At 45.1% G+C, this 24828-nt stretch overlaps 1 protein-coding gene across 2 annotated transcripts in view; it reads right to left on the minus strand.

Annotated features, from left to right (window-relative positions):
- Nucleotides 1-1815: 1815 nt before the first annotated feature.
- Nucleotides 1816-24828, minus strand: part of mtor (mechanistic target of rapamycin kinase) — a 134837-nt gene continuing 111824 nt past the window's right edge. For both annotated transcript variants that reach the window (XM_071371596.1, XM_071371595.1), the window contains exons 38-58: nucleotides 23923-24040; nucleotides 23230-23427; nucleotides 22855-22955; nucleotides 21999-22095; nucleotides 21661-21759; nucleotides 21417-21539; nucleotides 19790-19972; nucleotides 19358-19492; nucleotides 18351-18525; nucleotides 9004-9139; nucleotides 8702-8849; nucleotides 8249-8371; nucleotides 7845-7927; nucleotides 7435-7507; nucleotides 6094-6168; nucleotides 5718-5853; nucleotides 5525-5590; nucleotides 5344-5424; nucleotides 4034-4114; nucleotides 3836-3941; nucleotides 1816-3393 (exon numbers count right to left, since the gene is read on the minus strand). In XM_071371596.1, the coding sequence (XP_071227697.1) occupies nucleotides 3378-3393; nucleotides 3836-3941; nucleotides 4034-4114; nucleotides 5344-5424; nucleotides 5525-5590; nucleotides 5718-5853; nucleotides 6094-6168; nucleotides 7435-7507; nucleotides 7845-7927; nucleotides 8249-8371; nucleotides 8702-8849; nucleotides 9004-9139; nucleotides 18351-18525; nucleotides 19358-19492; nucleotides 19790-19972; nucleotides 21417-21539; nucleotides 21661-21759; nucleotides 21999-22095; nucleotides 22855-22955; nucleotides 23230-23427; nucleotides 23923-24040 (2353 nt within the window). In that variant the 3' untranslated portion in view covers nucleotides 1816-3377. The remainder of the gene's footprint in view (nucleotides 3394-3835; nucleotides 3942-4033; nucleotides 4115-5343; nucleotides 5425-5524; nucleotides 5591-5717; nucleotides 5854-6093; nucleotides 6169-7434; nucleotides 7508-7844; nucleotides 7928-8248; nucleotides 8372-8701; nucleotides 8850-9003; nucleotides 9140-18350; nucleotides 18526-19357; nucleotides 19493-19789; nucleotides 19973-21416; nucleotides 21540-21660; nucleotides 21760-21998; nucleotides 22096-22854; nucleotides 22956-23229; nucleotides 23428-23922; nucleotides 24041-24828) is intronic.

Consider the following 24828-nt stretch of genomic DNA (forward strand, 5'->3'; position numbering starts at 1 on the left):
AGGCCTGTTGTAAGGCAGGTCCTCACCAGACATCACTGGCAACAACGTCGCCTATGGGCACAAACCCACCGTCGCTGGACCAGACAAGACTGGCAAAAAGTGCTCTTCGCTGATGAGTCGCGGTTTTGTCTCACCAGGGGTGATGGTCGGATTCGCGTTTATCGTTGAAGGAATGAGCATTACACTGAGGCCAGTACTCTGGAGCGGGATCGATTTGGAGGTGGATGGTCCGTCATGGTCTGGGGCGGTATGTCACAGCATCATCGGACTGAGCTTGTTGTCATTGCAGGCAATCTCAACGCTGTGCTTTACAAGGAAAGACATCCTCCTCCCTCATGTGGTACCCTTCCTGCAGGCTCATCCTGACATGACCATCTAGCATGACAATGCCACCAGCCATACTGCTCGTTCTGTGCGTGATTTCCTGCAAGACAGGAATGTCAGTGTTCTGCCATGGCCAGCGAAGAGCCCAGATCTCAATCCCATTGAGCACGTCTGGGACCTGTTGGATCGGAGGGTGAGGGCTAGGGCCATTCCCCCCAGAAATGTCCGGGAACTTGCAGATGCCTTGGTGCAATAGTGGGGTAACATCTCACAGCAAGAACTGCCAATTTTTTTATATATATATTTCACCTTTATTTAACCAGGTAGGCCAGTTGAGAACACGTTCTCATTTATAACTGCGACCTGGCCAAGATAAAGCAAAGCAGTGCGACACAAACAGAGTTACACATGGGATAAACACACGTACAGCCAATAACACAAATCTGGTGCAGTCCATGAGGAGATGCACTGCAGTACTTAATGCAGCTGGTGGCCACACCAGATACTGACTGTTACTTTTGATTTTGACCCCCCCTTTGTTCAGGGACACATTACTCCATTTCTGTTAGTCACATGTCTGTGGAACTTGTTCAGTTTATGTCTCAGTTGTTGAATCTTACATTCATACAAATATTAACACATGTTAAGTTTGCTGAAATCAAACACAGTTGACAGTGAGGACGTTTCTTTTTTTGCTGAGTTCATGTAAAACAGTTCAGTAAGTAGAAAGGCGCTATATAAATCCTATCAATCAATCCATTCTGTGTAGGCGGGGTTTAGAGGGCTGTGTAGATGATGCATCCCCAGTGGCCAACCAGTTTAGGAGTGATAGTTCAACTTCATGTGACTGCTGAGAAAGATGAGAGTAAAGGGTGCCCCCTACTGATCCTCTAACACACTTCCAGCTACATCTGGTCTCCCATCCAGGGACCGACCCTGCTTAGCTTCAGGGGCAAACCAGCAGTGGGATGCAGGGTGCTATGCTGATGGAATGAATGTGCCAAAACTTACAACTGCCCCCAAAACAATTTAATGCAAAGAAGGTGTTTAATCACAATTGAAAATGTTTCAGTGAAAACTATAATTTTTAATTAACTCATTTGTTCGCACATTTAAAAATGTTTTTCTTGCAATTATGATTTCTTTGTTGAATATTTGGGGTTTATATTTTGCTTGCAATATATATTGATTTGTTCTCAACTTCAGAAGTTTTACTTAAAATTTATAGCAGAAAAAGTAACTCCATACGCTGGTGGATGAAAACTACATTTTCAAAATTGTATTTACAGAAACTCCCTGCAATGTAATATGAACATTTCATGACCTTAGGACCAAGAAAATGTATTTAAAATAGCTTCTGAAGTTTCATAATTGTATGTTCGTTTATAGGAAAATATGGTGATGATACGCAAAGGCAGGGAACATTTAAGCATACAAACATGATCAGCATTATCATAAATATTTGGACAATGGCAAAGAGCACAAGACAAGTATCAATATATCTTTATTTATTGGCATAGAATTATGCATGCAACCATCTTAAATCAAATACTCCCATTCATATTCTATTATGGGGCACCCTTCAATAATATTTAAATTAGCAAAAGGCATACAGTATGTTACTCAAATAGTCACATAAACACACAATAATACAATGGACTAGTGGTCTATGAAGGACTATGAAGCAGATGCAACAAGTTAAACAAAAAAACAAAAAAACTTGTTACAAATATGGCCACAGTAGAAAGCATTAGCATGATGACAATGACATAATTAAACACTGGGCAGCACTTCCTCTTACAGCCAGTGCCTTGAGCAATAAGCACTAGCAAATAACCAGGGCCTCGTTTCCCAAAGCCATCGTCAGAACCTTCGTACAATGTATCTTTAGTAGCTGTTTCCCCAAAACATTGTCACTAAAGTTACACTTGAAAACGCGTGTTATTTACGGATTACCTCAGACCACTGGTAGAACAGCTAAGTGCGTTGTTAGATGCTTCTTTGCCATTCCACGTCACTTTATACACAGAAGATCTCCGTTGTAGTCAACTTCAGAACAAAGTTGACTACAAATACAAAGTTGCCAATGTCTTTGTAATTGTTACAAACAAGCGAAGAATAAAACATTGTTTCAAATGAAAACTGAGATGACTGCAAAAGAGAAATACATTATAGGCTACATCGAAATAAATGTAATGTTCAATCAATTTAATTATATTTAGCTAATTCTAGACAGCTAATTGTCTATAATTTTTGCTACAATATATTTTAAAAATGTGTAACAACATGTGCTCATGTGCCAAATCTAGATTTTGTGGGTTATTATAGGGTAAGCATTTAGAATAAGCCGCCTCAATATTTGCAGCCATAGGTGGTAATATCTAGCAGCTGATCTGTCATCAGTATTGTGTAATAATTTTAATGCTAAGGTAAGACTTGAATGGAGAAAGCTGATTCGAGAGCAGAGATGCTTTTCTTTCGATCCGATCAGTATCGACACATGGTCTAACGACGCACTTAGTGAACATTCTCTCTACATGCTTGTTTGGGAAATACTTTAAAATGTGGCTCATAAATAACGAGGCATCTGACACGATCATTGTAATGCTTAAGTTACATCGCAACTGGGAAACGAGGCCCAGGTTGTTACCTTGTACAGTACATAATTGTAGCTGTTACCTTTACATGGTATTACATCCTGGGATTAAATGTTTAATGAGTCATTACTTAAAACTAAGGATTTGGCGCCAATTTGATTATCGGAGGCTTCTTCTTTACTTTTTTCTGTTTTAAATCAGCGCTCCTCGAGTCCCCCGATTTCTTCTTCTTTGAAAATACACAAATGAGGGAACCAAATTGGAAGTAATTAGCTAAGTGAATGTAAAATGCTTGAAACCACTGTCAGCATGGCATCATTTGATAAAGAGCTTCGGAAATGTAATTCCTTGCCATGGACCATCTCTCACGACTTAACCATTTAAGTACATAGTTACCAAGTAAGTTCATGGTTACTTGATGAAAACAGGCTGTGTAACTCTTCAAGTGTAGCTCTTCTACCAAAATGGACACCTGGGGGATGAAAAACAATACAAGTTCAGTGACCATTGTTAAATTTTTCCCAACATAAGCCACAAATGTTTTCCCAACCAAGACACTTTTTTGTAGTTTGGGTACCTCTCTGATCCTGCTTTAGGCAACTTATAGTTGTCTTGTCAAACAGCATGGCAGTGCCATAGCATTGTTGAATGCTGAAACAGTCCGGCACCCAGGCTAGGCTAATTGATGCGAACTAACAGTTACTGATGATGGTAACGAGCCAATGTAGCACAGGCTAGGCTAACTAATGCTAACTAATAGTACTAGGCTAACTGATGCTAACTAACAGCGCTAGTCTAACTGACGCTAACTAACAGTACTTTGCTAGTAGATACTCACTAAGAGTACTAGGCTAACTGATGCCAACTTACAGTATTAGTCTGATGCTAACTAAGAACAAACAGATCATACTGACCATCCAATATAACACTGGCACAGGTTCTCGTGCGACGTCGCCTGCTTGATGAGGAGCTCCACTTGGGTTGGCACATCCAGAGTCTCATCGTGTGAGAAATCACGCCCTGATGGGGAAAAGCAACACATATTAGTCAATGAATGCTAATATGCTAGCATATCCTAGCATTTTTAGTTACATGTGTAGGGAAAGACTTACCAGTCAGCTTGTCTCGTACTCTGTTGATAATCTGGATAGCCTTTTTATTCAGGGCCTCAGGCTGGACAGTGCCATCTCCAACTGATGGGAGAGGAACACAGTGATGACTGATACACTAACATGTGTACCAGCAGCCATTTGAGGAAATATTTGGGCCAACAACAAGCAAAGATAGTACTTCCACATACCAATATCCTCCACAAGGATTGTTGAGGAAAGAAAAACCAATAGAAGCTACTTGCCACTCAGCAACTATTCATAGCTGTGTTTAAACACAGGAAGCGCCGAGAGCATCATGTTGACAAAACACATTTACATTTTTAGTCATGTCTCCCCACCCCCGTCCTTGACTTATCCTAAATAAGTATATTTAACACACGTATGTTGTTCAAATTTAGATATCACAAAGAGAATTTGACCCTCATTCACCGCCAGTCAGCCTGCGCAGCTGATGGCCCGTCGAAATTACACCTAAACTATATCGAAACTAATTTCACACATTAGCCAAAAGACAAGATTAAATTGACAATAGTCTGATGGGTGAAAATATTATCAAATGTCAAATTGTATATGAAGAGATGGGCAGCTTGGAACTGACACAGAGGCAGGAAAACGGAGCTCCAAAATTACACTTTTTCAAATCCTCTTACAGTTAGTTAGATTAGATTCAGGTAAGACATTTTGATTTCTATATAGCATCAGACAGAGCAGAAAGAGCAGTTTCTAGAACACGTAGCTTTGCCAAATAACCAAAAAATGTAAGAGGTGAGCTCTATTTCAAAATACCACTTTTTCTAAGAATGACCCTTGTTTTAGGCGCTCCACACGTGAACATGCCTAAGCAAAGACTAGTAACATAAAACAACTTAAAATATGCTATTCTGTTCTTTGAAATACATTTTCTTATTTCCATAATGTTTCTTAAGACCCGCCAAAACAAAATTATAATAGATTTCTTTGTGATGGGAAACATTTTTTTGTGTTTTTAATGTTTTTATATATAGCTTACAGCAAAATAAAGTATTGAAAATTATATATTCTTATTGTATTGAAAAATATTATGTTCTTCATATTCTAATGTTACCTAAGACCTTCATAAACATAACCAAATGATAATTTTTCCAATAGCATATATGAAATGTATTTATTAGACTGTTAGAATGTTGAAGTCCAAAAGACAAGTCATTGGCTCGAAGTGGGGTCCCTCGAGGCCCACCATTTCTAGCGTTAACAAACATAGCCACCATAGAAACTACTAGGAATGTTAGCCTCATGCATTTTTACAGTATTGGCTTGAGCCAAAGACTCACGGAAGGAATGAATGGATTCAGGCACGGTAGTTCCTGGTTTCTTGTGTGTGGTCTCACCAAGGTCGATCCCCTCCAGTGCTTCTGCATTGGACAACAGACACAGCACAGAAAGATGCATTCAGTCTGGAAACATTCCAGATGTTGTTAGTGACACAAAATGGACGTCTTGTTTCACACTCACCGACTGATTGTCCAGCAGTGTAGGAGTCAGTTCTGGTCCTGGATCGCTTGTTTCCCTTGGTGTTCGCTGTGGACCACAAAGAAAGAGAGGGCTCAATTGTTTGCCGGGTCGTTGTTTTCAGATGGTTTAAAGGTATTTAAGTGTTTAAGATGCTTTCAAGATGTTTTGAGGCGTTTCGGAGTGGTTTCCTTACTGTCCATCAGTCTCCAGTTGAGCAGTGGGTCGTAGACGAAGGCCTCCAGTACGGCCATGACACTGTCCCTGTGCTCCCTCAGCACCTCCATCACCGTGTGACATGTGATCCTGTAGTTCCCATCCAGCCCTGTCACCTGACCAACACACACAGGGGAGGGACACATTGATTGACAGAACAGAGAGGGGAGTTTTATTGTCTGTTCTGATAGGTAATTGTAGCCTGGGTGCCAGCCGGAAATCTTTGCTTCGCTCCTCAAGTCTGCAGTGCAAACCCTCAATTGAGTTGCAGGATTAAGTGCCTTCTATGACAGAGGCAAATGTGAACTATTGACAAGAGTATGTCAAATAAAACCACTGAGAGTTATTCCTTCTACCTCCATGGCATTCGTCAACATTCTTGTCAGTCTGAAAGGAATCTTCTCCGGGAACTTCTCCCTGGTCATGGCAACCTGTAGTGGGAAAAACATTTATAAAACATTGACAACGTTCACAGATACACTACATGACCAAAGGTATGTGGACACCTGCTATGTGAACATCTCATTCCAAAATCATGGGCATTAATATGGAGTTGGTCCCTCCTTTGCTGTTATAACAGCCTCCACTCTTCTGGGAAGGCTTTCCACTAGATGTTGGAACATTGCTGCAGGGATTGCTTCCATGCAGCCACAAGATCATTAGTGAGGTTGGGAACTGATGTTGAGCGATTAGGCCTGGCTTCGCAGTCGGCATTCCAATTAATCTAAAAGGTGTTCGATGTGGTTGAGGTCAGGCCAGTCAAGTTCTTCCACACTGATCTCAACAAACCATTTCTGTATAGACCTCACTTTGTGCACGGGGTTCTTGCCATGCTGAAACAGGAAAGGGCCTTCCCAAAACTGTTGCCTCAAAGTTGGAAGCACAGAATCATCTAGAATGTAATTGTATGCTGTAGAGTTAAGATTTCCCTTCACTGGAACTAAGGGGCCTGAACCATGAAAAACAGCCCCAGACCATTATTCCTCCAACAAACTTTACAGTTGGCACTATGCATTCGGGCAGGTAGCGTTCTCCTGGCATCCGCCAAACCCAGATTCGTCCGTCAGACTGCCGGATGGTGAAGTGTGATTCATCACTCCAGAGAACGTGCTTCCAATGGCGGCGAGCTTTACACCACTCCAGCTGAGGCTTGGCATTGCGCATGTTGATCTTAGGCGCGCGGCTGCTCGGCCATGGAAACTCATTTCATGAATCACCTAATGAACAGTTCTTGTGCTGACGTTGCTTACAGAGGCCGTTTGGAACTCGGTAGCAACCGAGGACAGAAGATTTTTTACGGGCTACGAGCTTCAGCACTCGGCGATCCCATTCTGTAAGCTTGTGTGGCCTACCACTTTGCGGCTGAACCGTTGTTGCTCCTAGACGTTTCCAATTCACAATAACAGCACTTACAGTTGACAAGGGCAGATCTAGGAGGACAGAAATTTGATGAACTGACTTGTTGGAAAGGTGGCATCCTATGACGATGCCATATTGAAAGTCACTGAGCTCTTCAAGGACATCCTACTGCCAATGTTTGTCTATGGCGATTGCATGGCTGTGTGCTCGATTTTATACACCTGTCAACAACGGGTGGCTGAAATAGCCAAATCCACTAATTTGAAGGGGTGTCCACATACTTTGTATAAATAGTGTACATTCAGTCAGGGTTTCCGATTTTGGAGGCCCCTGCTCACCTCAAAGCAATCCCCAAAATCAATGTGGAGGATCTTGCCACTTAGTCTGTCCAACATCAAGTTGGATGGATGCCTGTAGAGGAAAAGGAGAGAAACTGAGTGAGGGTAGTCTACACACTGGACCACATATCCCCCTCCTCTCCCCTGTAACTATTCCCCAGGTCGTTGCTGCAAATGAGAACGTGTTCTCAGTCAACTTACCTGGTAAAATAACGATAAAATAAAATAAATAAATATTTATTTTCATGCTAATGTTTCGGCCCCATGCACGAACATAACTATTTGATACTTTGTATGTTGTGTATATTAACTGTTCAATAAATCTGCTCCAATACACCTGCAAAGCAAGATGATTTCACTTTTTAAACATCTGCTACCACTGCTGAACTTTTATTGGTGGAGAGCCTCACCTGTCTCCGAGGCCCAGGATGTAGCCCACCATTGACATCACAGCCAGGGAGCGTGTGTAATTGGTCCTCCTGTCAAACCAAACCTGAGAAGAAGAACAGGAGTAAACATAACACTACTTTACGTCCCTGCAACAGAAAGCAGAACCAAGATATTTCAGGTATTTCTGAGCCACATTCTTCAAAAAACCATGAGGAAATTGAAATGATCACTAAATTGTTACAGATACCACCTTTAATTAGTCTTCAGCAGCCTTATGTGAGTGGTCAGTTGAGTGGTCAGTTGTTAGCTATAACACCTAATGACGTGCTATGTCAGACTGCTTACAGCCAGCCGTATGACGGGTGGTAAACAGGGGTATGTCAGACTTATGACAACTGTCTGTAAGGTTGAAACAGGGTTTTACCTCAGAGCTGGGGCTCTTCAGCCACAGCAGCTTGGCCAGGTCGTCTCCGGCCGTGTTGTTGACGGCGTGCTCAAACACCTCCACCTTCTCCATCAGGGTCAGGTGATCATAGTCTGGAGCCATCTAACAAACATACACACCACAACATCAAGATGGCACAACCTTTGGTCGTAAAATAGAACCTCATTGTCCATTTGTTTAACGTTTTTTCAATTCACGGATAAATACTTTATTTGTCTTTTTTTTTCTTGAGACTTGACATTTAAGAGTAGTGGACAAGTAACAACATTCATATTATATTGTGTATAAAAGTGTAAATTCCCTTTAACTTCATGGCTAATCAACAGATGGTTAGTAATAGCAAGTGCTCTGCTCAGTAAACACCATGTCTAAAAAGCACCATTCTGAACAGGGTGTGTGTGAACTGCTAATGTGATAGTTACTGGTTCTTACCCTGAGCATAATGCGGTGCTCGATGTTGAGCAGGATCTTCTTCTTCTCCCGATAGTCTCTGATGAGGGCGTGGAGGGTGTCGCAGTGAGGCACCCAGCCAATTAGACCAGAGTTGGTGGACAGGGGAATCACTGCGTAGCGCTGGATGCTGAGAGAGGGACACAATACACAAAAATGGTAACTGGGAAATTATATATTTTTTTACAGAAGCGCAGCAGACACCGAAAATCTCTCACACACACTCTCACCCCCCGATGGCAATAATCCAGCCATTCATCTTGAAATGTGTGTGTACTGTCTACCTGAGGTTTTTGCGTAGAGAGGCTGGGTCATTGGCCAGCAGTGTGTTGACCAGGCCAAAGAGTTGCATGACCCTCTCGTCCTGCCGCAGGTCCTCATGGCCCTTCAGGAGGAACATGAACTCATGGCCATTGCTGCCTGCAGGGGGAACCACAACACAGGTCAACTCTCAGACAGTGGCTTTCATTCAACTGGCGTCTGAGAGTAGGAGTGCTGATCTAGGATCAGTTTTGCTTTTAAGATCGTAATGAATTAGACTGCATGGATAGGGGGGCCTGATTGTAGAACAGCACTCCTGCTCTGAGACACTTGATCACTCCTGCTCTGAGACACTTGTTGATACATATAGCCCCTGAACTCCTATGCATGCGAATTAGTGTAAAATTCTGTTTATCACTTTACAATGACAGTGGGATGAAAAATTCTGTTGCAGGATAATCTTTTGTCATCACATTGCTAAACTGCAGAGGACAATAATGGCATTATACACAGGTAGATGGCATGACACATACCACATATTGATTATACTTCTGACTCAGTAAATTGCTCCAAAAGACAGCATGTTTGCATTTCTCATTGATCTATAGATGACCTGACTTGTCATCTTTAGGGCGGTCAGAGTTAATCAGTTAATCACTTTTAGTAATTTTAGTGCACAAGTTATTTCTTTTGCGATGAATTGCATTGTCTGAAAGTGTTAAAAATCACTGAAAACATCCTAAATACATCATCTCTACAGCTGAAAACAATGGACTGTGAAAACAAGTTACAATTGAGGTTAAAGAAAGTGTGCTTTCTCAATTTACCCAATTTTTCTAACTGTTACTTTAGACAAAATCAAGATGTCAATGTTCCTGTACAATTGTTTTGTATGAAAATCTTAAAATTACAGCTTCATTTGAGCAAATTCAAAATGTGAGAATAATCACAGCAAATCCTGCGATTAACGATTAAATGTTATCGTTTAATAGCCCTAGACACTCATTTTTAAAACAATGGGATTAAAAAAAAAAATCTAATACCCCTACTACTATGATGGTCATACATACTTAGTTAGCTAACTCCTTGTGTAGTTAGCCAATACTCCCAGTGGACGCAGTAGGACAATGGGCCTGTAGTCCACTGTCCCCACTAATCCTATTCCCTCTCGATTCATTTCCATCAATGGTAAATGGTGGGTCTGATCATAGAAATAAAAATGAATAGAATGGGCTTGGAAGCTCAAACCCTGGCAATTGACTGCCAAACTCATGTGTACCATCGCAATGGCTGCCTGGTATTGTGACCCAATAAATTCCTTTGTATTTTTGAATATTCCATCAACTGATGCTGGATTGCCATGGTAATGTAGAATGTTCATTCAAAAGACGCTAACTGATGTGGCTCATGACAATGGAATCCATTTTTTGTAATGCCAGTCGAGATGACTCAACAAATCACAGCACAGATTAAGGGAACGGGAAAGGGGGATACCTAGTTAGTTGTACAACTGAATGCATTCAACTGAAATGTGTCTTCCGTATTTCATTAAATGGTACACTTCCTGTTTTTACTTCCTTACATGGGTACACTCAAAATGGCTGCCAGTCCACCCCTTGTGTCATCATCATTGATTTGAATGGAGATGCCCTTTCTATTTATTCTTATTGGCCTCGTGGTTGTTTGTCTTACCCATGTAAGTGAATCTGCGGGGGCATTGTTCGGAGACTATGTGGTTGTCTTACCCATGTAAGTGAATCTGCGGGGGCATTGTTCGGAGACTATGTGGTTGTCTTACCCATGTAAGTGAATCTGCGGGGGCATTGTTCGGAGACTATGTGGTTGTCTTACCCATGTAGGTGAATCTGCGGGGGCATTGTTCGGAGACTATGTGATTGTCTTACCCATGTAGGTGAATCTGCGGGGGCATTGTTCGGAGACTATGTGATTGTCTTACCCATGTAGGTGAATCTGCGGGGGCATTGTTCGGAGACTATGTGGTCTTACCCATGTAAGTGAATCTGCGGGGGCATTGTTCGGAGACTATGTGATTGTCTTACCCATGTAGGTGAATCTGCGGGGGCATTGTTCGGAGGCTATGTGGTCTTACCCATGTAGGTGAATCTGCGGGGGCATTGTTCGGAGACTATGTGATTGTCTTACCCATGTAGGTGAATCTGCGGGGGCATTGTTCGGAGGCTATGTGGTCTTACCCATGTAAGTGAATCTGCGGGGGCATTGTTCGGAGACTATGTGATTGTCTTACCCATGTAGGTGAATCTGCGGGGGCATTGTTCGGAGGCTATGTGGTCTTACCCATGTAGGTGAATCTGCGGGGGCATTGTTCGGAGGCTATGTGGTCTTACCCATGTAGGTGAATCTGCGGGGGCATTGTTCGGAGACTATGTGGTTGTCTTACCCATGTAGGTGAATCTGCGGGGGCATTGTTCGGAGACTATGTGGTTGTCTTACCCATGTAAGTGAATCTGCGGGGGCATTGTTCGGAGGCTATGTGGTTGTCTTATCCATGTAAGTGAATCTGCAGGGGCATTGTTCGGAGGCTATGTGGTCTTACCCATGTAGGTGAATCTGCGGGGGCATTGTTCGGAGGCTATGTGGTTGTCTTACCCATGTAGGTGAATCTGCGGGGGCATTGTTCGGAGACTATGTGGTTGTCTTACCCATGTAGGTGAATTCCTGCCGGGGGCATTGTTCGGAGACTATGTGGTTTCTTACCCATGTAGTGAATCTGCGGGGGCATTGTTCGGAGACTATGTGGTTGTCTTACCCATGTAAGTGAATCTGCGGGGGCATTGTTCGGAGACTATGTGGTTGTCTTACCCATGTAAGTGAATCTGCGGGGGCATTGTTCGGAGACTATGTGGTTGTCTTACCCATGTAGGTGAATCTGCGGGGGCATTGTTCGGAGACTATGTGGTTGTCTTACCCATGTAGGTGAATCTGCGGGGGCATTGTTCGGAGGCTATGTGGTTGTCTTACCCATGTAGGTGAATCTGCGGGGGCATTGTTCGGAGGCTATGTGGTCTTACCCATGTAGGTGAATCTGCGGGGGCATTGTTCGGAGACTATGTGGTTGTCTTACCCATGATGGTGAATCTGCGGGGGCATTGTTCGGAGACTATGTGGTTGTCTTACCCATGATGGTGAATCTGCGGGGGCATTGTTCGGAGACTATGTGGTTGTCTTACCCATGTAAGTGAATCTGCGGGGGCATTGTTCGGAGACTATGTGGTTGTCTTACCCATGTAAGTGAATCTGCGGGGGCATTATTCGGAGACTATGTGGTTGTCTTACCCATGTAAGTGAATCTGCGGGGGCATTGTTCGGAGACTATGTGGTTGTCTTACCCATGTAAGTGAATCTGCGGGGGCATTGTTCGGAGACTATGTGGTTCTCTTACCCATGTAAGTGAATCTGCGGGGGCATTGTTCGGAGACTATGTGGTTGTCTTACCCATGTAAGTGAATCTGCGGGGGCATTGTTCGGAGACTATGTGGTTGTCTTACCCATGTAAGTGAATCTGCGGGGGCATTGTTCGGAGGCTATGTGGTCTTACCCATGTAGGTGAATCTGCGGGGGCATTGTTCGGAGACTATGTGGTTGTCTTACCCATGTAAGTGAATCTGCGGGGGCATTGTTCGGAGACTATGTGGTTGTCTTACCCATGTAAGTGAATCTGCGGGGGCATTGTTCGGAGACTATGTGGTTGTCTTACCCATGTAAGTGAATCTGCGGGGGCATTGTTCGGAGACTATGTGATTGTCTTACCCATGTAGGTGAATCTGCGGGGGCATTGTTCGGAGGCTATGTGGTCTTACCCATGTAGGTGAATCTGCGGGGGCATTGTTCGGAGACTATGTGGTTGTCTTACCCATGTAGGTGAATCTGCGGGGGCATTGTTCGGAGGCTATGTGGTTGTCTTACCCATGTAAGTGAATCTGCGGGGGCATTGTTCGGAGGCTATGTGGTCTTACCCATGTAGGTGAATCTGCGGGGGCATTGTTTGGAGACTATGTGGTTGTCTTACCCATGATGGTGAATCTGCGGGGGCATTGTTCGGAGACTATGTGGTTGTCTTACCCATGATGGTGAATCTGCGGAGGCATTGTTCGGAGAATATGTGGTTGTCTTACCCATGTAAGTGAATCTGCGGGGGCATTGTTCGGAGACTATGTGGTTGTCTTACCCATGTAGGTGAATCTGCGGGGGCATTGTTCGGAGACTATGTGGTTGTCTTACCCATGTAGGTGAATCTGCGGGGGCATTGTTCGGAGACTATGTGGTTGTCTTACCCATGTAGGTGAATCTGCGGGGGCATTGTTCGGAGACTATGTGGTTGTCTTACCCATGATGGTGAATCTGCGGGGGCATTGTTCGGAGAATATGTGGTTGTCTTACCCATGTAAGTGAATCTGCGGGGGCATTGTTCGGAGACTATGTGGTTGTCTTACCCATGTAGGTGAATCTGCGGGGGCATTGTTCGGAGACTATGTGGTTGTCTTACCCATGTAGGTGAATCTGCGGGGGCATTGTTCGGAGACTATGTGGTTGTCTTACCCATGTAAGTGAATCTGCGGGGGCATTGTTCGGAGACTATGTGATTGTCTTACCCATGTAGGTGAATCTGCGGGGGCATTGTTCGGAGGCTATGTGGTCTTACCCATGTAGGTGAATCTGCGGGGGCATTGTTCGGAGGCTATGTGGTTGTCTTACCCATGTAAGTGAATCTGCGGGGGCATTGTTCGGAGACTATGTGGTTGTCTTACCCATGTAAGTGAATCTGCGGGGGCATTGTTCGGAGACTATGTGGTTGTCTTACCCATGTAAGTGAATCTGCGGGGGCATTGTTCGGAGACTATGTGGTTGTCTTACCCATGTAGGTGAATCTGCGGGGGCATTGTTCGGAGACTATGTGGTTGTCTTACCCATGTAAGTGAATCTGCGGGGGCATTGTTCGGAGACTATGTGATTGTCTTACCCATGTAGGTGAATCTGCGGGGGCATTGTTCGGAGGCTATGTGGTCTTACCCATGTAGGTGAATCTGCGGGGGCATTGTTCGGAGGCTATGTGGTCTTACCCATGTAGGTGAATCTGCGGGGGCATTGTTCGGAGACTATGTGGTTGTCTTACCCATGTAGGTGAATCTGCGGGGGCATTGTTCGGAGGCTATGTGGTCTTACCCATGTAGGTGAATCTGCGGGGGCATTGTTCGGAGACTATGTGGTTGTCTTACCCATGTAGGTGAATCTGCGGGGGCATTGTTCGGAGACTATGTGGTTGTCTTACCCATGTAAGTGAATCTGCGGGGGCATTGTTCGGAGACTATGTGGTTGTCTTACCCATGTAAGTGAATCTGCGGGGGCATTGTTCGGAGACTATGTGGTTGTCTTACCCATGTAAGTGAATCTGCGGGGGCATTGTTCGGAGACTATGTGGTTGTCTTACCCATGTAAGTGAATCTGCGGGGGCATTGTTCGGAGACTATGTGGTTGTCTTACCCATGTAAGTGAATCTGCGGGGGCATTGTTCGGAGACTATGTGGTTGTCTTACCCATGTAAGTGAATCTGCGGGGGCATTGTTCGGAGACTATGTGGTTGTCTTACCCATGTAAGTGAATCTGCGGGGGCATTGTTCGGAGACTATGTGGTTGTCTTACCCATGTAAGTGAATCTGCGGGGGCATTGTTCGGAGACTATGTGATTGTCTTACCCATGTAGGTGAATCTGCGGGGGCATTGTTCGGAGGCTATGTGGTCTTACCCATGTAGGTGAATCTGCGGGGGCATTGTTCGGAGACTATGTGGTTGTCTTACCCATGTAGGTGAATCTGCGGGGGCATTGTTCGGAGGCTATGTGGTTGTCTTACCCATGTAAGTGAATCTGCGGGGTCATTGTTCGGAGACTATGTGGTTGTCTTACCCATGTAAGTGAATCTGCGGGGGCATTGTTCGGAGACTATGTGGTTGTCTTACCCATGTAAGTGAATCTGCGGGGGCATTGTTCGGAGACTATGTGGTTGTCTTACCCATGTAGGTGAATCTGCGGGGGCATTGTTCGGAGACTATGTGGTTGTCTTACCCATGTAAGTGAATCTGCGGGGGCATTGTTCGGAGACTATGTGATTGTCTTACCCATGTAGGTGAATCTGCGGGGGCATTGTTCGGAGGCTATGTGGTCTTACCCATGTAGGTGAATCTGCGGGGGCATTGTTCGGAGGCTATGTGGTCTTACCCATGTAGGTGAATCTGCGGGGGCATTGTTCGGAGACTATGTGGTTGTCTTACCCATGTAGGTGAATCTGCGGGGGCATTGTTCGGAGGCTATGTGGTCTTACCCATGTAGGTGAATCTGCGGGGGCATTGTTCGGAGACTATGTGGTTGTCTTACCCATGTAGGTGAATCTGCGGGGGCATTGTTCGGAGGCTATGTGGTTGTCTTACCCATGTAAGTGAATCTGCGGGGGCATTGTTCGGAGACTATGTGGTTGTCTTACCCATGTAAGTGAATCTGCGGGGGCATTGTTCGGAGACTATGTGGTTGTCTTACCCATGTAAGTGAATCTGCGGGGGCATTGTTCGGAGACTATGTGGTTGTCTTACCCATGTAAGTGAATCTGCGGGGGCATTGTTCGGAGACTATGTGGTTGTCTTACCCATGTAAGTGAATCTGCGGGGGCATTGTTCGGAGGCTATGTGGTCTTACCCATGTAGGTGAATCTGCGGGGGCATTGTTCGGAGACTATGTGGTTGTCTTACCCATGTAAGTGAATCTGCGGGGGCATTGTTCGGAGACTATGTGGTTGTCTTACCCATGTAAGTGAATCTGCGGGGGCATTGTTCGGAGACTATGTGGTTGTCTTACCCATGTAAGTGAATCTGCGGGGGCATTGTTCGGAGACTATGTGATTGTCTTACCCATGTAGGTGAATCTGCGGGGGCATTGTTCGGAGGCTATGTGGTCTTACCCATGTAGGTGAATCTGCGGGGGCATTGTTCGGAGACTATGTGGTTGTCTTACCCATGATGGTGAATCTGCGGGGGCATTGTTCGGAGACTATGTGGTTGTCTTACCCATGATGGTGAATCTGCGGGGGCATTGTTCGGAGACTATGTGGTTGTCTTACCCATGTAAGTGAATCTGCGGGGGCATTGTTCGGAGACTATGTGGTTGTCTTACCCATGTAGGTGAATCTGCGGGGGCATTATTCGGAGACTATGTGGTTGTCTTACCCATGTAAGTGAATCTGCGGGGGCATTGTTCGGAGACTATGTGGTTGTCTTACCCATGTAAGTGAATCTGCGGGGGCATTGTTCGGAGACTATGTGGTTCTCTTACCCATGTAAGTGAATCTGCGGGGGCATTGTTCGGAGACTATGTGGTTGTCTCTTACCCATGTAGGTGAATCTGCGGGGGCATTGTTCGGAGACTATGTGGTTGTCTCTTACCCATGTAGGTGAATCTGCGGGGGCATTGTTCGGAGACTATGTGGTTGTCTTACCCATGTCGGTGAATCTGTGGGGGCATTGTTCGGAGGCTATGTGGTTGTCTTACCCATGTAAGTGAATCTGCAGGGGCATTGTTCGGAGGCTATGTGGTTGTCTTATCCATGTAAGTGAATCTGCGGGGGCATTGTTCGGAGGCTATGTGGTCTTACCCATGTAGGTGAATCTGCGGGGGCATTGTTCGGAGGCTATGTGGTTGTCTTACCCATGTAGGTGAATCTGCGGGGGCATTGTTCGGAGGCTATGTGGTTGTCTTACCCATGTAGGTGAATCTGCGGGGGCATTGTTCGGAGACTATGTGGTTCTCTTACCCATGTAGGTGAATCTGCGGGGGCATTGTTCGGAGGCTATGTGGTTGTCTTACCCATGTAGGTGAATCTGCGGGGGCATTGTTCGGAGACTATGTGGTTGTCTTACCCATGTAGGTGAATCTGCGGGGGCATTGTTCGGAGACTATGTGGTTGTCTTACCCATGTAGGTGAATCTGCGGGGGCATTGTTCGGAGGCTATGTGGTTGTCTTACCCATGTAGGTGAATCTGCGGGGGCATTGTTCGGAGGCTATGTGGTTGTCTTACCCATGTAGGTGAATCTGCGGGGGCATTGTTCGGAGGCTATGTGGTCTTACCCATGTAGGTGAATCTGCGGGGGCATTGTTCGGAGACTATGTGGTTGTCTTACCCATGATGGTGAATCTGCGGGGGCATTGTTCGGAGACTATGTGGTTGTCTTACCCATGATGGTGAATCTGCGGGGGCATTGTTCGGAGACTATGTGGTTGTCTTACCCATGTAAGTGAATCTGCGGGGGCATTGTTCGGAGACTATGTGGTTGTCTTACCCATGTAAGTGAATCTGCGGGGGCATTATTCGGAGACTATGTGGTTGTCTTACCCATGTAAGTGAATCTGCGGGGGCATTGTTCGGAGACTATGTGGTTGTCTTACCCATGTAAGTGAATCTGCGGGGGCATTGTTCGGAGACTATGTGGTTCTCTTACCCATGTAAGTGAATCTGCGGGGGCATTGTTCGGAGACTATGTGGTTGTCTCTTACCCATGTAGGTGAATCTGCGGGGGCATTGTTCGGAGACTATGTGGTTGTCTCTTACCCATGTAGGTGAATCTGCGGGGGCATTGTTCGGAGACTATGTGGTTGTCTTACCCATGTAGGTGAATCTGCGGGGGCATTGTTCGGAGGCTATGTGGTTGTCTTACCCATGTAGGTGAATCTGCGGGGGCATTGTTCGGAGACTATGTGGTTGTCTTACCCATGTAGGTGAATCTGTGGGGGCATTGTTCGGAGGCTATGTGGTTGTCTTACCCATGTAAGTGAATCTGCAGGGGCATTGTTCGGAGGCTATGTGGTTGTCTTATCCATGTAAGTGAATCTGCGGGGGCATTGTTCGGAGGCTATGTGGTCTTACCCATGTAGGTGAATCTGCGGGGGCATTGTTCGGAGGCTATGTGGTTGTCTTACCCATCTAGGTGAATCTGCGGGGGCATTGTTCGGAGGCTATGTGGTTGTCTTACCCATGTAGGTGAATCTGCGGGGGCATTGTTCGGAGACTATGTGGTTCTCTTACCCATGTAGGTGAATCTGCGGGGGCATTGTTCGGAGGCTATGTGGTTGTCTTACCCATGTAGGTGAATCTGCGGGGGCATTGTTCGGAGACTATGTGGTTGTCTTACCCATGTAGGTGAATCTGCGGGGGCATTGTTCGGAGACTATGTGGTTGTCTTACCCATGTAGGTGAATCTGCGGGGGCATTGTTCGGAGGCTATGTGGTTGTCTTACCCATGTAGGTGAATCTGGGGGGGCATTGTTCGGAGACTATGTGGTTGTCTTACCCATGATGGTGAGTTTACGCGGCCGCTGCTTGGAGGTGATGACCTGCAGCGAGGGGGCGATGGACTGGATTCGGATGATGGGCTGGTTGGGGTCGTAGGTCCCCGGCACGGCCAGCTCCAGGTCCCTGCACATCAGCAGCTTGGGGGACACGTACTGCAGCTCCAAGGAGGTCAGCTTGGGACACAGGAAGGAATGGATGGGGGAGGGATCAATGGATAAAATAATGGATAGATGAGGGGAGAGAGAGAGAGGAGGGAGATCAGATTACTGGCAGATGAAAGGGTTCATTGTGCCGTGTTCCAACCGTCAATCTGCCTCTTTCAGTCTCTCACTCCGTCTTTCACTGTCACCACTTTAACCGTCTGTCTCTTTTGCTCGTGCACTGTCTAGACAGGTCCTCATAGGAAAGGCGTCTCATCTCAATGGGTTCACCTGTATAAATAAAGGATACAAAACTACCCACTGGTGTACTCTTTTCACTTGACTCTGAAGGAGTTTTGCTATTGTTGGCCTATTACAGTGAAATACTGTAGCGATGAGAATGCATTTGGCTTAACCTGGAACAACAACTGAGACAGACGCAACACCTAGGAAGCGCTATTTATTTTCCACTAGCAGCCACTTCAGTATCATCGCTGAATGGGTTGCATTGTTTCAGGATGCTGACATGACCTAGATATATCAGCTTACAGTGTCAAGGGATAAATGAACGTGGGCCTTAACAAGAGTAGCAAAATAAAATCTCATAGCTCTGAAGAAAGATGTGAATGTAGCAATGTACACTACCCACACATAACTGGTTGTGAGCCAACTTGACTCCTTTCACTGAATGCTTTAGTTTTTAAACTGGCACAACCAACAAAGGGCTGATTCCGAAGAGGAGAGAGATTCTTGAATTCAGACAAAGACTGGCAGGTCTCCAATTGGCCTCAGTGTAGGATTTACGTTAGGAGACAGCCCAAACTGACTTGAGCAGAGTGTGAGTAGGTTGGTGTGATTCTCTCACCTGTGGTAGCTGCTTGGAGATCCGTCTGAAGACGTGGTAGTACAGGTCCCATGCTTGGGTCAGGTCCTTCACGTTGCCCGAGCGCATGTACTTCCTGCACCAATCCTGGGCCTCCATGAGGTCCCTCCCGTAGGCCTGTCATAACACACAGAACCGCAGCCAATTCACTTCACCTGTCCAGCCATTTACCAATAATCCAGGTCAAAGAGCACTACACAGCATTGTCAATTGGTCATTTGACTGCGGGACTAATCCTAACTTTCAACTCATACACTTCCTCAATGTCTCCAATTGACATCTACATGGGATTTCTGCACATTTGTCAATCATTGTAACTTGGTAAATGAAATGTTAAAAAGAAGAAAAAATACATTACAAAATAAAGACTATAAACATGTCTTTAAAAAAGACAAAAGAAAACAAAAGACGGACCTGGTTGAAGGAGGTCTCTTTGAGGGTCTGCGGGCCCCTCTCCATCATGGCGTGAAGGGGCTCCAGCACAGCGAACATACCCTTCACGTTGCGCTCGCCAAAGTAGAGGCGGGAGGCCTCCTCCAGGCCCTCGTGCCACATCTCGTGCCACAGAATGGCCACCCGGATCAGCTCCTCGCTCACCTGGGGAGACAGGAAGTGACTCATGCCTTCGGAAACAGGTACATTTTCTTCAGATTTATTGAAAATGAAATACAGAAATATATCATTTACATAAGTATTCACACCCCTGAGTCAATACTCTGTAGAATCAGCTGTGAGTCTTTCTGGGTAAGTCTCTAAGAGCTTTCCACACCTGGATTGTGCAACATTTGCCCATTATTCTTTTCAAAAATTTTCAAGCTCTGTCAAATGTGTTGTTAATCATAGCTAGACAACAATTTTCAGGTCTTGCAATAGGTTTTCGAGTAGATTAGGTCAAAACTGTAACTCGGCCACTCAGGAACATTCACCGTCTTCTTGGTAAGCAACTGCAGTGTTGATTTGGCCTTGCGTTATTGGTTATTTTCCCGAAAGGTGAATTAATCTCCCAGTGTCTGGTGGAAAGTAGATTGAACCAGGTTTTCCTCTAGGATTTTGCCTGTGCTAGGTTCCATTCAGTTTATTTTCTATCCTGAAACACTCCCCAGTCCTTAACGATTACAAGCATACCCATTACATGAAGCAGCCACCACTATGCTTTAAAATATGGAGAGTGGTACTCAGTAATGTACTGTATTGTATATGCCCAAAACATAACACTTTGTATTCAGGACAAAAAGTTTAATTGCTTTGCCACATTTTTTGCAGTATTACTTTAGTGCCTTGTTGCAAATAGGATGCATGTTTTGGATATTTTTTATTCCGTACAGGCTTCCTTCTTTGTCAATTAGGTTAGTACTGCGGAGTAACTACAATGTTGATCCATCCTCAGATTTCTCCTATAACAGCCGTTAAACTCTAACTGTTTAAAGTCACTATTGGCATGGTGAAATCCCTGAGCGGTTTCCGTCCTCTCTTGCTACCGAGTTAGGAAAGACACCTGTATTATATATATTTTTTTTAGGGGGTAGATCAGCTTTAATATTGCAGATAGATTGTAGCTTCCATCAGTGTAATTGTCTGCATCACTTCCAACCCCCATATCTTTTTTTGCAAATATATATACACACACTACCGTCTAAAAATTTGGGGTCACTCAGAATTTTCCTTGTTTTTGAAAGAAAAGCAATTTTTTTGTCCATTAAAATAACATCAAATTTATCAGAAATACAGTGTAGACATTGTCCATCCAAAGAGTAATTACCGTAACAACTTCACCACGCTCAAAGGGATATTCAAAGCCTGCTTTTTTTATTACCCATCTACCAATGTTAAACAATATTAAGTCCTTGCAACTTATTAAGTAAATGTTTTACTCCTGAACTTATCCAAATGTTAAATTCAGGCTGTAACACAACAAATTGTAGAATAAGTCAAGGGGATACTTTCTGAAGGCTCTGTATGTCTAAATGGTAAAACAGACTGTAACCACTTGTTGCTAGCTGTACCGTGAGGTAGAGTGCGTACACCGACAGGAATCACGTACCATGATCGCCTGCTGGACCAGTGTATTGCAGTGCTCACACATGTTCTTGAGGATCTTGTTAGCAGCATTGTGGCGGGCAGTGGTGGTTGACTTGGAGGCCACGGTCAACGGATAGATCAAAGCCTAGAAGAGGGTAGCGGGGGAGAGGTCGAGAGGGAGGGAGAGTTAATCAACGCAATACCAGTTCAGAGATATGCGTCCTAGGCCATCGCTCCTAGCCTGGGTGCCAGCAGTATGTCATTACCTGGGGGTGGTAGCGCCCAATGTCGGTGAGCAGCTGGTGGATGAGGCGGCCAACCAGAGCACGCGGAGTGTCGATGCGGGCAATCAGCTGGGGGATCACCTGCAGACGAGGGGGCAAGAGAGGGAGACTTCATTTTGTTAACACCCCGGAGCAATGCAATGCGGAATTACTATTCAGTTACTATCGTCCTGTAAGAGACTTTCTTGAATGACTATCTCATGGATGATTCATGGCCCAAAACCAACATGGCCCTTGGGAATAATTCAGTTTTCTAGTACCCTTATCACAATGGACAGAACAATAAAAGCAAACCAAAAACATGCATGTGAGATGCGTACCTGTAGCCAGGTGTCTATCTGAATGGTTTTGATACCCTCCACCAGTGCCTCGTTGACCTCAGGCCAGTGTCCATAGTCAAACCAGAGGGTCAGGACCCTGGAGAAAGAAAACAGCATCATGTCAAAAACAGTCTCTTGTATCCATTGCATCTTTATTGACAGGTTCAGACGAAAATAAAATAAAAATAATTTCAAACCGCATTCGAAGCAAAACAAATTGACACCAAGCAATAAAATGCGTGCAACGACACAAATTGGAATTGGAGCTCTTCTCTCTGCCACCAGAGGGCTTCCTCTCCACATATTTCAACTCAGCGTCTATCGGTTTGGGCTTTCAGACTACTGGCCATCTCAGAGTAGGAGTGCTGATCTAGGATCAGGTGCTCCCTGTCCATCTAATCTTATTCATTATGATCTAAAATGGATTTAGAAAAAGGGATTTATTTAACAAGGCAAGTCAGTTAAGAACAAATTCTTATTTACAATGACGGCCTACCAAAAGGCCTCCTACGGCGACAGGGGCTGGGATTAAAAATAAATAAAATAAAAATATAGGACAAAACACACATCACAACAAGAGAGAACAGAACACTACATAAAGAGAGACCTAAGACAACAACATAGCAAGGCAACAACACATTAAAACACAGCATTGTAGCAACACAACATGACAACAACATGGCAGCAGCACAACATAGTAGCAGCACAAAACATGGTACAAACATTATTGGGCACAGACAACAGCGCAAAAAGGTAGAGACAACAATACATCACGCCAAGCAGCCATAACTGTCAGTAAGAGTGTCCTTTTAAGACTCTTTGTGAATATAGGCCCTGGCCCCATGTGAAGACTCACCTGAGGGTGTCCTGGAGGTTGTTCCCTCTGGAGAGGGAGATGGAGCGGAAGAAGCCCTGGACAGCAGGAACCGTGTAGAGGAGTAATGTCTTGGAGAGGTCCTGAACTCGCCAAACAACAAGAGGGAGAATGAGGAAGAGGAAGAATTGCAAATGATTGTACCTTGATTTCAGCAAGCAAGGCATTCAGTCATAGTCCTAACTCAAACATTCTCTCAATGTCTCCCATTGACATAAACTTGTGATTTATGCAACATTTGAAGCACAGGTCTGTCAAGTTAGTTCAAAATTTGTCCGGGAGTGAATAGCGAAAGGGCTGGTTAGCGTTAGTGGACGAGTATGGTGAAGGAGAATCTAAGATGGCCGCCGCCCTCACCTCGTTGGCCTTCTTCTGGCCCGGCGAGGGCACAGGGCTGTGCTCGGTGCTGTCTACTTCGCTGTCGCTGTTGCTGGCCTCGCTATTTGCGCTGGTGCCGCTGACGTGGCGCTTCTTCTTCTTTTCGTCCCGGCCCTGGTTCTGGTGCTTGTAGTGCAGCACTGCCTCAAAGTTCATCACCGCCCATGCGTGCCAGGCCTGCGGAAAAAGGTATGCCAGGTGAAGAAATATATATATTTAAAAATATATATTATAAGACATAAAGTCTACACGTCGAAACATATGTTTGAACTAATGTTATCGCACTTATCACATCAACTTCCAGTCCGTTAGCCAATTCGTTTCCGGTTTACTGATGGATGCGTGAGATGTCCTGGAGGAGTCCGGCCCTCTGGGGAATGTTCTGGGTCTAAACAGATGTCGATCATGTTCTCAGTTGTTATGTAAGAAGCTACTGAGAGATGTGAGGGGGGAGCTCTCAATAGAGGAAGAGCGTGGCTTTCCTGCAGTGTGGGCATGGGCCTATACAAGCTCAAAGGTGCCCGTGGTTCCTTTCAAATCAACTCATGTCTCTAATAACATACAAACCGTATGTTAAGTAAATGGAGGAGTCAGCACGAGGTCCACAGCGTGAATGCTGATGGGAGTGACAGGGGTTGGAGGGGAGTGGTTAAACGTGAGAGGGTCACTGACCTTGTACCAGTTGCGGTCGTGCTCCGTGGAGTGGTTGTAGTACTGCAGCACTTTGGGGATGGTGCTCTCGTTAATTCCCTGAAGACTGAGCTGCCACTCACCCAGCTTCAGGAAGCACCTAGGAAAGGAGGGAAGCAGGGATTGAGGGGGAGAGAGAGAGAGGGATAGGGAGAGACAGTCTTGGTCACTATATAGATCGTCAGCAGAATACGGCCCACGCTCGTGAAGTGTCTCAGAGTAGGAGTGCTGTTCGAGAATCAGGTTCCCTCCTATCCATGTAATTTTATTTGTTTGTGATCTGAAAGGCAAAACTGATCCTAAATCAGCACTCCTACTCTTGAGACCCTTTATATGGACACTTAGTACCTGGGGCCTCATTTATGAAGTTGCATGAGCACAAAAAATACTCAAAACCATGCGTGCAGTTTTCCCGCAAAGGTTGGTATTTATAAAATGTTGAACTTGACAGGAAAGTGTGCGTATCTCCACGCAAATCACCAGAAGGTTGATCAACTGTATAGCAAGCAAATGGGCTTACTGTTCCTTTGGGGGAAATAGGTGGTGTTTGATGCACAGGAATACTAATAATGGTAGGCTAATAAAAACATTAAAACGTAGGCCTAATGATAAAATATGCATTTGCCGTTGGTATTTTAAATTGTATTATTTCCACTACACAACAGAAAGTAGGCTACCATTTATCAATCACTAATACAATAGCCAAGCACGCTCGAAAGTAAATAGACCGGTAGCCTTGACAGTATGTGACAGTATGGGTAGGCTACAGTATTGCTGCGTGATAGGATTAGGAGCACGACATCATATCCTAGCCTATTTAATTTCAGATCCTATACCAAAGGTAGGAGACACACAATCATGTATTGATAAACAATGTATCTTTTGCAT

Source organism: Salvelinus alpinus, chromosome 28, assembly GCF_045679555.1.
Source record: "Salvelinus alpinus chromosome 28, SLU_Salpinus.1, whole genome shotgun sequence".
NCBI lineage: Eukaryota > Metazoa > Chordata > Actinopteri > Salmoniformes > Salmonidae > Salvelinus > Salvelinus alpinus.